General features: G+C 49.1%; 1 protein-coding gene across 6 annotated transcripts in view; it reads right to left on the bottom strand.

The window, feature by feature from the left end:
- Positions 1–343: 343 nt before the first annotated feature.
- ADGRD2 (adhesion G protein-coupled receptor D2) overlaps positions 344–17,518 on the bottom strand; it is a 27,761-nt gene continuing 10,586 nt past the window's right edge. For 3 of the 6 annotated variants that reach the window (XM_031556246.1, XM_019621542.2, XM_019621543.2), the window contains exons 12-26: positions 17,296–17,401; positions 16,989–17,044; positions 16,411–16,537; positions 16,197–16,300; positions 15,459–15,561; positions 15,005–15,158; positions 14,055–14,188; positions 13,309–13,424; positions 12,026–12,146; positions 7,557–7,598; positions 7,302–7,355; positions 6,792–6,933; positions 6,183–6,241; positions 4,238–4,268; positions 2,071–3,241 (exon numbers count right to left, since the gene is read on the bottom strand). In XM_031556246.1, the coding sequence (XP_031412106.1) occupies positions 3,042–3,241; positions 4,238–4,268; positions 6,183–6,241; positions 6,792–6,933; positions 7,302–7,355; positions 7,557–7,598; positions 12,026–12,146; positions 13,309–13,424; positions 14,055–14,188; positions 15,005–15,158; positions 15,459–15,561; positions 16,197–16,300; positions 16,411–16,537; positions 16,989–17,044; positions 17,296–17,401 (1,549 nt within the window). In that variant the 3' untranslated portion in view covers positions 2,071–3,041. Of the gene's footprint in view, positions 984–2,070; positions 3,242–4,237; positions 4,269–6,182; positions 6,242–6,791; positions 6,934–7,301; positions 7,356–7,556; positions 7,599–12,025; positions 12,147–13,308; positions 13,425–14,054; positions 14,189–15,004; positions 15,159–15,458; positions 15,562–16,196; positions 16,301–16,410; positions 16,538–16,988; positions 17,045–17,295; positions 17,402–17,518 lie in introns of those variants that run through there. The other 3 variants (XM_031556249.1, XM_031556248.1, XM_031556247.1) reach the window with 3 other exon arrangements.

The following is a 17,518-nucleotide window of genomic DNA, read 5'->3' as shown; positions in this document are numbered from 1 at the left end:
AATGTCTGTGAAGGCAGTGCCACCTGGCAGTGCCCCGAGCAGGGACTCCCCAGCCCCCAACAGCTGGAAATGCTGACACCAGAAGTGGTGTTTCTGCACCCAGATTGTGGTTTTTGGCCAGTTCAGAGCTGTTTTGAGGGCTGCGGTTTCCACCAGCAAATAAATGTCATCCTGCACAAGCTGTGCTGAGACCAAGGAAGGAACACAGCGTGATGGGGCAGCCAGCCCATGGGATCACAGAGCCCCGATCCCTCACACTGCAGCTCTGCACCATTTCCAACCTGTGAAGCTATCGCACGTGGCCATGGAACTGTTCCCAGGGACAAATTACAGGGAGAGAAGGTTGCCTTTAAAAATCAGCATTTACTGTCATCATAACCAGCAAAAAAACCAACACGTTTCATGTACTCTACACACTATAAAGTAACAGGAGAAGCAGTCCAAGGCACAGAATGGAGGGAGGACATAACGCCAGCTGGAGGGGGGAGCAACCAGCCAGATGGGAAGCCAGGAGAAGGGAGATTTTTTTGTCCAAAACACAGCCGAAGAAGCTATTAAAGTCAGCTGGTTTAGAAAAGAATTGAAGCGAGCCGCAGTCTTCCCTGGTGCCTGTGCTTCCCATGCAGCCCAGCTCCAGTCCTGCCCTGCAGAGTGATGCTCTCCCCTGTGTGGGCACAGCCCTGGGCACAGCGTGTCCCACACCACATCCTCCATGTGAAACCAGCTCTGGTAGTGGCACAACCAGCGCTGGCAGCAATGTGGTGCTGGGGATGTGTGGAGTGCCTTCAGCAGCACACGGAGGCCAGTGGCGCTGTGAGAACCCCCTGCAGCCCCTGTCCTGCCGTGGCTTTGTCTGCACATGATGCTCGGAAGAAGCACAGTTAGCAGCCCTCCACGGGAAGCAGCTCTTCTGCCCGCCATCCTCCTGGCTGTTTGAAGAACCGCCACAGTTTCATGGCTCCTAGAAACCTCCTCTCAGAAACCTAAAGCAAAAGAGAGATGGACTGAGCCACACTGGCTGGGAGAAGGGCCAGGGTGGCTCCCCACTGCCCTGCTGGGGTCCTGGGGCACGGGCAGAGAGCAGGGAGACTTCTCCTTCAGCTGCTCAGCAGTGACATACATCATACACACTGCACAGAGCACCGTCAGCTCTGAATGCACCGAATAAAGGTTTCAGCAAGATTTAATGTAAATACCAATGGTGTTGTGGAAGCGAGCACTGATTCTGCATGGGCTGCGCTTCCCCCATCAAGGCACAGGGCCCTCTCTGCTCAGCGGGGAGGGACAGTAGCACCCAGGGCAGGGAGGGACAGGGCAGCCCAGTGGGTTGGCATTTCCCCAGCGCCCATGGCACGCTCAGTGCCTGGCTGGCTGCAGATCCCTGAGATCAACCACTTCCCTGTTCTTTTTAAAGAAATCCTACTGAAGGCAGTATTATGAGAGTTGCAGAAATACTCAATATTGATCACAGAAAGGCTGGGCTGTGGAGACAAGATCCATGTTGCTATGTGTGGCTTAGCAACATATAAATGTATTCAAACCGAATAATGAAATTATCGTGGGGAAACAAAGAAGCCATCACTTGATGAGATGGAGGATGTGGAGGCCTCTTGGAGCTCTTGTTCACCAAGACAAGGAAGACAGCACTCATTGTTTGTGCAAACATGTGAATCCCCCCAGCCATCCCCTTCTTACATAATGGGTGTAATGAATCTGGGCAGAGTGCTCCATGCAACGCACATCTTTGTACAGCTGGGCTGGAGCTCATTACTGCGAAAAGCACGCGGCCCCTCCGAGTGAATTGAGTCCTTGGAAGGGGAGACCGAATATTGGAGGTGAGAAGGGAGGGAGGGCTGTGGGGGCAGCACTCAGCCCCAGCCTGCCTGTGCCGCAGCCACACTGCTGAACAGCATGCTGTGTGCTTCTGAACCTGGCCGGGCCTTTACCTGGGCTCAATCTGCCTTCACTCTCACACACTCCAAAGTGTTGCCATGAGCCCTTCTGTCTTGCATCATGAACCCCACTGGTGACCTTTGCATGGGCAGCAAGAGCATGGCTGCACTCAATTACTGCAGTGGGGCGAGGCAGATGGATTCCACCCCAGGCCCAGCACCACTCTGCTGGGCAGCTGCAAGCAGGTCCTGCCAGCCCCCAGCTTCCACCCGCACTCCTGCACACGTGATCTCCTGGTTCAGGCAGGGGCAGGCGGTGTCCTCCTGCATCTTTGCATAACCTCTTGCAAGCCTGCTGCTGGCACCATGGCAATCTGCATTAGAGCTGGCTGGAAGTTTTCAAATAAACACATTTGGGGCAAAATACATCTCTCTGTCTTAAACCATTTTGGGAGAAAACAAACAGAAGAGAGTATTCAGATGATTTGTCTCTCAACCACCATCAAGCACAGAGGACTACAGCTTGCTTTCCCTGGCAGCTGTTTTCCCGAGGAGCTACACAGCATTTTGTGCTGCCAAACAAGCTGAGATGACCACGTGCAATGCTGCCCTGCCCTGGGGTCATCCCAGCATTGCTGCAGCTGGACACTGCTGCCTTGTACTTCATATGTTTAATGTCTGGAAGCAATTATCTTTGAGTCCTGTCCCTCATTGCAGAGCAGCACAGCGCCATGCTCACTGCCTTGCATGCACACAAGTGTGAGAGGAGGGCTCTTCTGGTTCAAGGAGATCTTCTCCATCACCCTCAGGCTGAAGCACAGCCCAAGCCGTGGCCCCAGGTGCGAGCAGAGCTGCTCTCCAGGCTCGCAGGGAGCTGTGTGCACGTGGCCTGCTCCAGCTGCTGCTTCCACTGCAGTTGTGTGGTTGCTGACCCAGGGAGAGGGGAGGCACCAAGCCTGGCCTGGGGACTGGCCAGCTTCTGCAGGGGCCCTGCCAGTTCTCCTAACGCCAAAGGCATGGGCACTGCGAGGGCTCCATCCTCCCTTCCATGTGCTCAGGGCTGTGTGCTTTTTAAACATATGCTGGGGGCTTACCTGAGAAAGCAAAAACAAGCTAAACAGCCCACCTCTTTACACAGCTGGAGTTTAATTACACATGTGGCTCATTAAAATAGGCAGGAGCAGGTGAGGCTGAGATGCACCAGTGCACGTGCTCAGCCTGGGACTGCAGCACGTTTACTCCCAAACACTGCTGTCTGCCTCGTTCATGTGTCCACTGTGGGGAGGAAAGCTGTAAGGCTTCTGGGTGGCATCTTCTCGAAAACAGTCTAAGCTTGCCCTGCTTAGACACTTAATATGGAGCAAAATCAGAACCTGCTAATGCACTGCATCCCTTGACAAAAGAAAATGTAACAACGCAGAAAAAATATCAATCCATCCCTGCTGCTTCTTCCCTGCACTGTCTGCTTGAGTGACCCCACTGAGAGACAGCATTGAGAGTGCTTGCAGTGCTCATCAGTGACAGATAAAAAATAAGACAAAACAAAATACACTGCACCTGTGTGCAGAGGAGTCGGGTACCTGCCCAAAGCTGGGCAGGGAGCTGAGCTGCTGCCAGCCCCCCCCCAGCGCTGCAGCCCAGCAGAGGTCGGGGGCTTAGAAGGGATTTCTGTTTTCAGTTCTACCCACCTTCATGGTGACATTGGCCTTTCTACAACCTGAAATAGAAGAAGCTAAATGGCTGCTTTTAAGCTCATAAATCCATCCCTGACTGAACACCCCATCTTTCCTGGCTTCCCTTCTCCAGGAGCAAGTTGCTCCTAACACCCGCCCATGATTCCTGCAGCAGCTGTTGCTTTACAATACCCTATGGCATTAAAGAGCCGCTGCCACCCCTGGAAGCAGCCTGGATCTAGCCAAGCAGCCCAGGGTGCTGGACCCTGCCCGCCGCTGCCTGGTGCCTGCACGCATCTGTTGCATGGCTGCTGCCTTCCAGTCTGCGAGCTGGAGCTTCACTGGTGTGCAGCAAATTGCAGACAGGTGGAGGCAGCAGGAAGGCTGCAGAGATGCTGAAAAAGCCACATGGGTGCTGGGAGATGAGCGCCCACGGCCGAGCTCTGCAGGGCCTCCGGGCACACCCTGCTCCTCACACCTGCTGCAGCCCTGTTCAGGACATGCCTCAGCACCTTGCCAGGACTGCAGCCACCAAGGCTTGATGGAAATAAAACACTTCCTAAAGTCTGAGCAAAGTAACCTGCCCTCCACTCTCCAGTCCGTGCTCCACAATGCAATCAGAGAAAGGAGTATTGGCATAAAATAAATTGAAGACGAAGAAGGAAATGTTACCTGAGGATTTGAATGCTGTCAGCTCTACAGCCTGAAAGAGGGGAGAACATCTGTTAGCAGAAGGCACGAGTCAGTCTGCTGCACGGCTGGAACCCCCAGCCCCCCCGCCAAGGCCAGCAGGGCTCCTCACAGCACCAAGCTGCCCTCTTTTGCAAGCGAGCTCCTGCAGTGCCTGCATCCGGCCCCACAGAGATGGGCACTTTGCAGGGCTCCCTGCAACTCACTGCACCTCTTGGCAGCTCCACTGCTCAGCCCCAGCCCTGGTGTGACCTGCAGCCTGGGCACTTGCTAGAGGCATTGCGAAAACCAGGAGCAGAGCAGAGAGAACTTCCTTGTGCATGGAGAAGTCCACACACAAACTTGTTCCATGTGCCCAAGTGATGGTTAATGCTCCAAGGTGTGAAATTCCTGCTCCCAGCCCAACAACAATAAATATCACCAAACAACATTTTAAAAAGCTGAAACACAAAGAACATCTCGTCTGTGTTTGTATCTTCACTTGCTTGGTGTTTTGTCGTTTAAAGTGTTTTCAAACGTTTTTAAGTAGCATCTTCTCTTCATCCAAACTATTGTGCAGCTGCCAGCGACATTCTTAATTCACTGCTCCTCCAGAGAGTTACATGACTCACTTTGGCAGGGAGCAGGAAAACAGCACTGACTTATATAATGCAGCAAGCAGTGCCCATCAGCCGGCGGTGGCACGACGCAGGGCCCTGTGCCCTGCCAACCCTGCTGCCCAGAGCCTGATGCTGTACAGAGCCGCTCAGCAGCGTGGGGCACAGGTTGGCATGGGGAGCAGTGCTGTGCCCATCCTTGCCCCCCAAGATGCAGGCACCGGCCTGCCTGCTGCATGCTGCTGAGCACACCTTCGTTAGCAAGGAAACAAATACATTGAAAATGAAATGTTTAAGCAGCAACGACACACTAAAGTCCTAGGTAACCCTCATACAGAGGAAAGCAGTTTCTGTCTTTGCTTGCTAGGAAATGCCATGGCCTTGGCATTTAGGAAATCTGCCTCCTAATATCCCCTGCATTAGACAACTCAGGCCTCTGGGCTAATCTCTTTAGCCCACGTCTCGTATTTTGTGCCAGAGAGCTTAGGTCTGCTCCCAGTTTACACAGCAAACACCTGGCTGGCTGAGAAAAGCATCACCTGCGAATCCTGGTCGGTGTTTAGCATGAGGGAGGAATGGCATTAACCGCAGTATAAATCACGGGAGATAAAAATATGGATTTTATCGAGTGGCTTCAAAATGATATGCCAGCTATAGAAGTATTATCTATTGGATAAATAAGAGCTGTCTATGTGACACAGGTTTTCAAAGGATAAATATTAGAGAGGGAGAGAGAGATCCTTCAGTGAGAGACTTATATGAAAGTAGTTGGATTTTATTCTGGGGAAATTACAGCACTTGTAAGTCAAGTGCACAAGGACTGATGATCATTTCAATAGTGGGAGATGGAAGTGGTATCAGAGTAGTCAAATTTAAATTGTTCTCCACTTTAGGCCATACCTTGCTGAACTCTGCATCAGGCTTCTGCCAGGGAAGTGAAATGGCTGCAGAACACAGGGCTGCCCTCCTTGGTTGGATACAACCTGGCTGCTGCACAGACAGCAAACCCCTGCTGTCTGTGTTAAATTTGCAGTCCCTGGAGGAAGCCTCCTGCCTTGATCTGTACCATCTTCTGCTCACTGCTTTACATACTCAAAGTCACTAGCTCCTGTTCATTTATATACCCTGCCATGGATCACCCTTCCATCACGCTCCCCTCCTGGAGAGGGGCTGCAAGCCCTGAGTGCAGCTGGGAACAAAGCGGCAGCAGGTCCAGGTCCCCACAGCTCAGAGGGGGGTGCTCTCCTTGAAAATGTCCGCTTTGGGGGTTTCCTCCCCACTGCGCTCTGTGTGTGGCTGAAGGTGGATGAATATCAGAAGACATTACCTACCGGTCTCTCTGGTGACATGATTGATGAAATCCCCATGGGAATTTTGCCTCCAAAGTTGCCTAGGGGACAAAGCAGCACAGTGAGTTTGGAGATTGGAATAGAAATATTCATGTTTTACCAATAAACTTTGTGCTTTGCATTCCCTAAATATCATCCACTGAACCAAAGGACCAACCATAATTGCAAGTAAATTCTTGCACCCACAAACTGGATGGAGCATGCAACACCTTTTTCCCGAAAGCCCAAAAACCCATTGCCACCTTCACCTACTCTTCTCTAGGAAATTCATTTTTAGACACAAACATGGATTCCTGCCTGAAAATAGGGCAATGCTGCATAATGCAGTTATGAGAACCCCTTGCTCATGCTCAGCCAGCCCACAGGGACAGCCCTGATCCCTCTGAGAGCCATGTGCTCACAATCCCTTGCTTTCCCTGGGAATCCTTCATCCCATGCTGTGCTCACCCTGTGTGCTCACACAGGCCCAATGTGCAAATGGGTTCAGCACCCTGCCAAGTGAATGCATACTGATATTCAAGCCTTGGGATAAACATTTTGCTGTGGTCTCCTGATAGAGTCTGGCCCAACAGCAGTGACAACTCTCTTTACCTCTGTTGGTGATGTTCTTCACTGGAGGGTCTTTCTGCACAGGGTTTGAAGAGGCACTCGCTGCTGCAGGACTCGGTTTCCCAGTCTCCCAGGAGGTGGTGTTTCTTGGACTTGATAAGTAGTTGATGGGATGAGAGCAGTTCTGCAGTGACAGGGAAGAAAGTCAGGTCAGTGAAAACTGTAACACGTACATTTATTGGATCCGCATCCAACTTTAAAGATTGGTTTGATCTACACTGCTACCCCTGGGACTTGGGCTCTCATCCCACCCCGGTACAGAAGGCTGTCGCCTAATCTGGGTAGATGATCTTGGGTCTGCATTGTCCAACAAGACTGCAAAGAAAGGAACCAGCCTCTGCTGTTCTTCCTACACAGGACAAGTGGGAAGGAAAATAAGATTTGTTTCCAACATTATCCCCTTAAAGGAGTCCAAACATACATAGCTAGGGCCCTCCTCTAATGGATGAAGGATGAACAAATGGGGGCAGCAAGGCTTACTGTGTGACTTACTGTGAATGAGAGTGCTTTCTTCTTGTCCTTCATCCTCTGGATAGCATTCCGCACCTGAAAATGAGCAAGGACATTACAGAGGGCCACAGCAACTCAAGCAGAGCAAGACATCCTCCAGCAAGACACGGACAAAAAGCAAGAGCTATCCCAGAAGCACAGTCTGTGCTATGCCCTCCGTTGCATCAATACAATCCCAGCTACTGCTTCACTGCTACTCTGAAGAGTGACAAAGCCTCAGTCAGGGGTATTTCTTACCTCACTGTTATAGATTGCATAGACCAGGAATATATAAAGGCCCTGAAAAGGAGAGAGCACAGGAAGTTAGAGATGTACAGCTGCTTTGCTGCTACTTTCCATGGGAGGAAATGAGTTTGATGAGTTTAGAACGGCTGAGAATGAGGCTAAGGGGAAGAGGCAGACACTGAGCATGGCACAACCAGGGGAAAGCTGGGCTAGAAGAGCATTCCTAACGTCAAACCCGAGAACAGTTTCTTCACAGAGAGTCCAAAGGAAAGGAGGTTTCTGTTCCAGTCCCTCTTCCTTTTCCTCTCCCTCTATCTCACCTCTCAGCAGCAGCAGTTCAGGCACTCGGCAGAATTTGCTTTGTGCCTCTCTGAAGTCAATTAGGGGGAGCCGCCATCTCCAGCTGGGCACCGCTGCTCCGCTCACCCAACACTCTCCCACACTCCTCTTCACTCATGCATGCAAAATCCCTCCAGAAACACCTCCTTCAGATCTCAGAAACAGAAACCACCAGGAATTTGTTGCAAGGGAAACCAAAGTCCAGGAAGGAGCACTCCCTTCCCGCTGAGCCCATGGATGGGGACCTGGGCCATCCTCCCACAAAATGCAGCATGATGCTGTGGACAGTTCCTCTGTCCCATGAAGTGACAGACCACTGTGTGCCAGCAGGAGCCTCTGATAGGTGTTTAGAGGGTATTGATTCAGAGGCTTTCTCCAGCCTGGACAAAACCTTCCCAGACTGGCACCCCATGGCTTGGGATGCACAATCTTGGCCCCCCTCCTTTTCACCAAACTGGTGCTCTTGTATGAGAGTACTGGGGACCAGCAAGCAATCAAATGCTGTGCCATGACCCAAAGCTCTGTTCTAACCCACAGCTCGTGTTTCACACAAGCTGTACAGTGGGAAGGACTCTGGGCACAGCCCGGAGCGAGCACCACCTGGAGGCCACAGCCAGGGGCTAATTACAGCTCCAGACCAACAATTTTGGCCTTAAGGCAGCCCTATCTGGTCCACCAGATTTATGTTATATCTGTAGGGTGTTTGTTATCGCAGCTAGATAAATCAGCTGCAGCAAGAAAAGTAATCCATCTTGTCTTCAATGAGCCTCGCTCTTCATCTGCGAGCTCTTGGCAGGCGTAATGGTAGCAATACCCTGGCGCCGTGCCACGACCTGTCCTTCAGACAACAACGCTGGTCACTCCTCCAGAGCAGATTTCTGGCCAGGCTGCCAAGGCAGGTCTTCCTTGAAATAATCATTCTGTAGGAAAGTGGAGTGGGGGAGGGAGTACTGAGGTCAGTGGGGAGGAAAGCAAGGAAGAAGAGGAGGCCCAGCTGCAGTGGCGGGCGGAAGCAGAGCTATGGCGCAGGGCTGCACCAGAGGAGCTGCTCCTGCTGAGTTCCTGCTCTGCTCCTGCCCTGCTGCTGCCCACACCGCCTCCTCCCCAGTAAAGCAGAGCCGCCATCTTCCTCAGCGGCCGCCATCACGAGCAGCTCCGGCTCCACTCAGGGAGGGGGGTCAAACGAGCAAGCAGCCATCATTAGGGAATAACTGCTCAGCACAGTGCCGTGCAGTCCTCCAGATTTGTCCCAGAAACTGCTGGATGAGTGGGAGATACATGAAACAGCTTCAGAAATAAAGGCACCCGGCTCGAGGCCTTGCCACAGGCAGGCCATGGCGGCGGGAAGGGCAGCACCTCATTCTGACTGTGTGCTGCCAGGGCAGAGTCAGAGCTGGAGGGAGGGCACATTGCTGCAGTGGCACCCCAGGAGCAAGCAGAACACCCCCAGTCATTCCATCTGTACCAAGACAGCTCGTGGCCACCGGAGTCCCTTCCCCCTCTGTCAGCCCGGTTCAGTTCTGGGCAGCTGGCTCTGCTGCTGGTGCTCGGCAGGTGCCAGGGATGTGAAGCAAGGGTAAGCTGTCAGTGAAGTGCATAGAAACAGCTTTTTCCTGCATCTGTCTCACTCGCATTTCACAGCCCAATGCCTTGCAAGGCTTTTCCAGCTGGTTTCTCCTGTGGTGGCAGAGGTGTGAAGCCCTCACAGTATCAGCAGAATTGGGCAAAACAGGAGCCCTGGGCCGGCCCCAGTCGCACTCTCATGGTAGTAGCAGAGGGGCTGCATTGACCAATTTACAGGTTTCTTGCCTTGTTAGCTGGGCAGGACAGGGACTGCTGGCTCATCTTGGTTGGGTTTTGGCCACAGCACTGCAGCCTCCTGGGGTGCAGCACCTCACGATGCTGCTTCTTGCTGGGCTGAGTTCTCATGCTGCATGGCTGGAGGAGGAGCTGCCAGGTGTGGTGTCAATGCACAGAGTAACCTTGAAAACAGTCTTCATTTTCCTCAGCTAAATAGAAAGCAGTCAAACAAACAACTACAGCAGCAAAACTTTCCAATACAACACCAGCACATAAAGAAGCACACCAGCCATAGAGGAAATCCCAAGGTGATCTATAGAAGTTGTCCTCAGTAGGCCAGCCAGAAAAGGAGCTGAAATATGATGTTTTTATCCCTGCTTTTTCTCAACTCCATAGTTGCCCACCAGCATCAAAATTCCTTTTCTAGGGTAATTTTCAAATTGACCTGAACTTAGCAAAGAAGGAGTAGAAGGCAAACACGCACTGCATATTCATGTACAAACCCATGAACCAACCAGATTCACACTGAGTATTAGGAGAAAAAAGAAAAACAAAAGAAGCAATAACTTAGAAAGCAAAGGAAGAAAACATCCTTATCCAGCTACCATCTCTTCTTCTATCTCACCCAAGGTGGATGTTGTTACGGTTTGTTAGAGGGAGATTCTGCAGATACATCATCCAGAGGACACGTTTATTCATTTCAGAAATTTGTTCTCTGCCCTTCTAAAAAAACCCATATGTCTAGCATCCATGTTACAGCCACCTCTGTGAGGAGGCAAGGAAAACTGAGGTTCTGTTTAAGCACATGTAGGACAGGCCTCCTGCCACCCTTCTTGTACCCTTAATAGAAGAGATGTGGAGAGGCAGCCCACTGGCCTTAGGACTTCTCTGTGCACGAGCTGACAGATGTCTGTGAGCAGCACCCAGCTACTGGAGTACTGCCAGCCACAGGCAGAACATGCCTTGGAGCAACCACCCATCTTGTGAACGTGGCAATAACACCTGCCTTTCACCCTTGGAGATGTGGGCCAATGTTACATTAAAGCCTGCCAAGTATGCCAGAGGGAAGCATTGGAATTTTTCTGCTCCATACATAAGAGCTACTCAGGGTCAATTTTCTATTGCATGTGTAGTGGAAATGTTAAGTCATGGCTTGAAGCAGTGATTGAGCACCTGGTTGGAAGGCAGGGCCAAGCCAGGGGAGCTCAGGTGTGTGCAATGTACCTGAGTGACCAAGAGAGATGGAGCCAGGATCTATCCCTGCCCAGACCTCATTTAAGGATTGGCAGTGGAGGCAAAGTGTATCCTGCTGGAGATTCCTGCATGCCTGAGGCCTTCTGAAGGTAAGTAGAGTTTTTATTTCTGTGCCCATAGCTGTTACATGTGAACAAATCCTCACTTGTTGCAGCCTAGGACCTTGCTACTCTGCTGTCATTGCTGTGCTTTCCATTGCATTACAATATCCAAAACAAAGAGGCAGATGGAGGACTTTTAGAATCAAAATACCAATGGCTTGGAGTATAGTAACCAATTACTCTTGAATTGGATCCCCTGGAGTAAAATTTGCCTTCAAGAACTGGGCAAGGGATTCTGAAAAATAGACCTGTGAATATCTAGTACAAAGCCACAGAACTGACTGTGTGGGTAAATGCTGGTGTTATTTGGACTGGTCCTGTCTTTGTACTGGGGCTAAGCTGAAGCTATGCAGATTCCTCTCTGCTGCCAGGAACTACCTGTCTGTGAAGATGCTTCCCTTTTACCTTGGGATAACTATCTCTCCTGCAAATATCAGAAACAGTGGTGTTTAGTGTTTCTCTAGCTCCATCTACAGCTGCTTTCTTTCAAGGTTTGGAATGCTTTGTCAGCCAGGTTGTTGAAGCTTTGAATTGCGTGTGACAATTCAGGAAGCGCTTATGATATTTTGTCACTGTGTGTCCCTGAGGCTCAGCTTCCTGAGGACATGGGAATAGTTCCACCTCAGTGCAGAACAGAGCACTCCTTGCTGCTGTAACTAATACAATTTGCTTTCTTAATCACTTACACGCTGGTTAAAGTTTTCTTCTTTTGAAGAAACCAGTAAAGTTGGAAGAAAAATGAAATTCCCTAACAAAAGAAACTAGGTTTGAGTTAGAAAGCCGTAGCACAGGGAATATCTTTCATATCTTGGGAGCAGGAGCTTAAGTTTCTTCAGATAAAATAGCACAACAATTTGGGAAAGTTGGGCTGGACTTCTAATCTGACGAAGTTTCCCAGCTAGTAAGCAGATGGATTACACTGCAGCATGAGAAACAGCAGGCACCTGCTTGGCTGGGAGGTGAGGATGAGGGTGGCACAGGACTCACCTGGAGGGAGTTGAGCACAATGAAGACGTAGGCCCAAATGATGCTGAGGTGGACAAGGATCCCACACACCCATGTCAGTCCCAGCACAGGCAGCAGCACCAAGATGGGTTTGGCTGTGGCCCTGTCAGAAAGAAAAGCTCAGAGTTACTTGGGCATGCTTAAAAGCAGAAACATTGCACTGGCACCATACCAGGCTGTGGAGCACTGTGGGTTTTGGAGCACTCTGCCTGTATTTTGCAGTTTAGAAGAGAGCTCTCCTTGTTTTTTACCCGCGAGATGACTCTGTACCCCCAACAAGTGTCTCCAACAAGGTGCTGAGCAAGCAGCACCCAAGATGGTTGCAATGAAACATTCCTTTGCAAGCAAATTTAGAGGTGAAAAACCAAACACTTCACTTCCCAGCCTGCGATGTGCCAACCTTGCTCTTTTTTTATCATTGAGAGTTAATAAGAAGGGAGCTCTTTGACGTCATTAGCCATGAGAAAATAGCTCTTCCCCTGGAGTTGCTGCTACAAGAAGGGCTTCTGTAGTTGTTTTACTAGCACATGGATGTCACCCTGCCCTCCTGCACTGCCCTATCTCTGTGCCTCTGTAATTTTGGGAAAATTTATTTATGATAGAGGGGAACAATGCGTGTCTAGCAGGGGTATCTGGCGCCAGCTAACAACAATAAAAATTCATAGAGGATGATAAAGTAGTGACTCAAGCAGCAGTTTTTAGAGGTCTCCCTACATTAACTGATTACAGAAGTCCATGTTGCCTCTCCTTCCCCATGTAATTGCTGCTGGGGTTCCTTTCAATCCACCAAGTCCCAAGCATTTAGAAAATGCTTTTTATTATGGTAAATAGTCCAAAGCCCCTACACTGGGTACATGCTTACCAGAAGATGTACAAGTGCTATGGAAGTAATGACTTTGAACCACAAAGGTCTGTGGAAAGGACTCCCTTTTTTTGACTCAGATCTCCATGAAATTCCAGGAAACCAGGCACTTCACTTCACCTTGGTTCCTGGAAACACTCGAGGTTGCTCCCTGCATTTACTGTTTTACAGGATGTCTGCACACCTGACAGCAAGCTGCTCAGGTTTAATGTTCTCAGTGGTTAAGAGTCCAGCAGAGGAACCACCTTTGAGTGATGCTCAGCCGCTCTAGAGGAGAAAATCCTTTCTTTCCAGACAGCTTCAACTCACAGCCTGTCATCACATGCTATGAGACAAAGACCCTCAGTTTAACAGCATTTCTGTCATTTTATGCTCTAATCAGCCAGTGCTGTGATCTGCTTACCATATTTGTATTCCAATCTGGTTCTCCAGACTGCTGTTGGGTGTCAGCATCTTTGCCCTCCTGCGAGCACTGGACACAGTCACCACCACCACCCGGAAAAGCACAAAGGTGTTCACCTGTCAGAAAAGAGCCAGCAGACCCATTAAGCTACAGTAATCTGAACTCCAGTGCAGTGAGTCTCTTTTCTGGGAAGTCAGTAACTAATTTTCAGAATGTGCAGAGGCATGTATCGCTCCTGAGAAAAATGAAATACCTTATTGAGCTATCCGCACAAGTATCAGATCTGTAAAAACTTATCTCAAAACCTCTCCCACAGAATGTCTTGTTAAGTGGCTACTCTAGTCTCCTTCAACGCTGCACCTTTTTCTGCTGCTGTGGTGTTCTGTTGTGATACTGATAACTACTTCAAGGATGTAGATATTCCCATATGATGAGCAGATCTTTATTTAAGGTGAAGTCACATTTAACCTACACGTTTATCACCATTCCTAGTCTAACAGACAAAACAGAAACTAGTCAATGCAATTTTATTAACTGTTTTTTTAATATAAAAAAAATTCTGTTTTGATTAAAAAGACTTGTGGAACTATGTGTGAGGTTTAACAAAAATTCTCCATTTAAAAACCACCAGGAAAGCCAGGGAGCGAGCATCTTAGCTGCAGAAGTGCTGGTACTGCTGATTCCGCAGTGCTTTCCTAAAACCAGTGTGCAGGAATCAGACCTGCCAGGAAGGCTTTGGCACTTACTGCCAGGATGAAGAGAACAGGCCCAACAAAGGCCCAGATGATATTGGTCTGAACATTCAGCCAGCAGTAGTTGTCTGCCACGTAGTTATTGAAGGAAGTTGCAAGGGTCACACCCACGATAATGGCTGGAAGGCCTGCACAAATTAAAAAATATGTATAAATAAAAAGATAAAATAAATTAGAACCCAAAAAAGCAAGTATGACCCAAGCGGACCAGCTGAGCTCTAGGTAATTGCTTCAAAACCCCCATGACCCGACATGCTGCAGCATGAGCCAGCTCAGCCTCCTAAACCCCACGTACAGTGTGAATTTACTGCAGCTGAAATCTGTCCCAGCTCTACAAGGCCAGATTTATATGCTGTCAGCATCATTTTTTTCAGATATAAAGCATTACAAATCCTGAGCCCTGACCAAAGTAATTTACTCAGACTGCTGTTTTAACAAAATGGACAATCAAAAACATAAAACAATGCAAAATACTATAACTACTTTTTCAGTATGCAACCAGGTATGTGTTTTACAAGGTGCACTGACCTAAAAAGGCTTCTCTTTAATATAAATCTGTTTATTTCAATGAATGTTATGCACCCAAGGGACTCACTCAGAATAAAGACTGCTTAATCAAGAACATAACTATATTTTAATAACAAATAAAGTAACGATTCTCTACAAGAATTTACCATGAGCTTCTTCCTCTGGTTCTTTGTACTGAACCCTTGGTTTTAGAGAAATAACAGAAATGCTTACATTTTGAGAGTGGCGATTTGATACATAAGGGTAAGAAAGCCTTAGAAAGAAAGGAACAGTGACAGCAGGCTCTCATATTGAACCAAGCCAAGCACTGGTCTGACTGCACCTCTTCTGGGGGAATTTCTCCTATTGAAACTTTTGCTGTAGAAAATAATTGATGCATTTTTCTGAGTCTGCAGTGCAGAGGAATCTGTAGATACCCCAGCCTGTCGCATAGTAGAACTTCATTCTCCTGTCTTCACTCATGTTGACTGCTACCACCTTACTCCACAGGAGAAGCCCCTCAACCAGCATCCATGAGAAGGCTGCCATGAATGAGAGATGAAGGAAGGCAGTGACCAGAAAACACAGCACCTGGAGAGAAATCACATACTCCTTCAGGAAGAAAAGCCCTCTTGAAAATTCTGCTAATGTGCATCCAGGAAGAAAACTGTAATTCATACATTGCTGTTCTACAACTGCTTGTATTTCCCGAAGGCTTTTATGGTAAGAAACAAGAGGTGAACTTTCCTGACAGATTGCACACTTCAAACACAGAGTCACAATTCTTTCCTAGATGCAAATTACAGGTAGCTAATGAAATGTTAATAGAAGGAATTAAAATTCTGTTAGCTCTGCTATAGAGCTAACAAAATTCTGTTTTAGTGAGCTTACCTGGTTGGTCTTGGCCAACTCACTGAACATGAGCAGAGCTTCTGCTGCAGCTAATGCAAAGATCAGGTTCTTGTGCACAGTTGTTCGTTCATTCTTGGGGACACTGAGGAAGAAGACATGAAGCCCTCAGCTGGAGGCAAGTGAAGGGATGTACGTGTTCTGAAGGGTGCTTGCTGGGCTGTGCAGACCTGCCTGGAGAATGTGCAATCTCTCTACTATTCACTGCAAAGATGACAGTCCAAAGAGGCAAGGGACTGCCATGGTGTGCAAGCACTTGGTGCTGGGAAGCACTCAGGTACAGCTCTGCCCTTGGCCAGTGCTCTGAGGGACAGGCAGGGAGTAGGTGGAGAATTCACTGCTATACTCACATGGGGCAGATCTCTGTGCTTGTTGAGTGAGAAATAGTCTTTGCTCTGTTTATTTTATAAAAATTAGCTCTAATAGAGCAGCTTTTATGGGAAACATTGTTTGTCTGATAAATGCCTTTCCACGGGCACTGAGGTGTGTGCACAGTTCATGTAAATATCTCCATGGAAACCATGGTACTGCATCCCCTCCCTAGGCAATGCCAGCCTCTCCCTTCCCTATCCTCTGCTGCCAGCAACTGACTGCAGCTCCCCAGTTCTCCCCTGCCCATCTATAGAACCTGACACTGACAAGCTGTGCTTTCTGCACTTGTACTGAAGCAAAATATCAAACAAAAACCATACAAAGGCCACAAGTGATAGCTCTTCTTACCCAACTACCAAGAATAAAATGAAGGTAACAACCAGGGCACAAAAGGAAACTCCGCATCCAATAAAAGTCAAGGTTTGTAGTGTGAGCTCCTCGTTGGTGGTCCTCTGCCCCAGTCATGGAACAACAAAAGGCAAAACCCCCGCAAGTTAACAACATGCTGCTTGCAATTCTTGCACCCACCCCACAGACCAGTGGAGAAAGGCTGCTCGCTCACCTTTATCTCATACACTTGCAGCAGCACAGCAAAGTTTGTGGTGTGGTTGCAGAAACAGATGGTGGAATCTGGGAGAGATGTCACCACAGAGCAGCCAGCTGTTGACCACATCCCACCAGCATCTGGGCTAACGTGTGGCAAAAGAAAATGAAAACATATTGAAATGACCAGCCACTTTAACAGGAAGCCAAGGCACTGAGGGAATTTCATGTGGAGTTGCAATGAGGAAGAAGAGGGTAACAGAGATGGCACTTCTTGTGGTTTGGCCTGTGTCTCAGCAGGTTTGCCTTATTCAGTAGGCTTGCACAGGAAAATCGTCCTGAATGCTTGTGTACCTACAAGCCTTTCTGGTAGCTAACAATCATAATCAAGGCTGACCATTTTAGTTGTACGTACCTCATTAAAAATCACTTGCTTTTGAGTGACTTTTCTAAAGGAGAGAACTCTATTCCAGCAGATAGCAGGTGTCAAGAGAATTACAGATCCTTACTTTTACCTTTACATTTATGCTGTTATATTTGTTTTTGCAGTGAAAATAAAAGCTTATAAATCTGGTGACCTGAACAAGAACAAGGCACCTGAGGCTGAAGTTCCAGAAGGCACAGGTGGGCCCCACCAGCTTATCAGGCAGGTCCTGCAGGAGAGATGGAAAAGAAGTTGCACAGCCACACGCATGCGATGCAGACTGGTGGCAGCCACTTGCCGGGCTGCAGTGTAGCAGAGCAAGGGCTGTCAGCATGAGACATCACCTCCCAGGGAAAACAGAGGGCAAGGTAAGAGCTGGGTGTGGGACAAAGCCCAAGAGTTCTGGAGGCCATGGGCAAAGTCTTGGCACTGCCTGGGGGTTTGGCTGCGCCGTGCTCCTAGTTGAGGTGGGGGACGTACCCGGGTGTGGTGTTGCAGATGGTAGCGCACAGAAGTGCTTATCTCCTGGTAATCGCTGAGCACGGTGGATGAAATGACAGCAGTGCCCACCGCAGTGCTCAGGTACCTGTGAGGGAAAGCAGGCTGCTCAGAGAGCGCCACCGGGCGTGCTCAGAAAATAGGATCGTGCTTTACACAAGACAAGGCACACGGCGCCCCTGACCCGCCGGCAGACAGAAACCCC

This window comes from Meleagris gallopavo, chromosome 19 (assembly GCF_000146605.3).
Source record: "Meleagris gallopavo isolate NT-WF06-2002-E0010 breed Aviagen turkey brand Nicholas breeding stock chromosome 19, Turkey_5.1, whole genome shotgun sequence".
In the NCBI taxonomy this organism is placed as follows: Eukaryota; Metazoa; Chordata; class Aves; order Galliformes; family Phasianidae; genus Meleagris; species Meleagris gallopavo.
The sequence above is the reverse complement of the archived record's forward strand: the minus strand, read 5'-3'. Positions and strand labels throughout refer to the sequence as shown.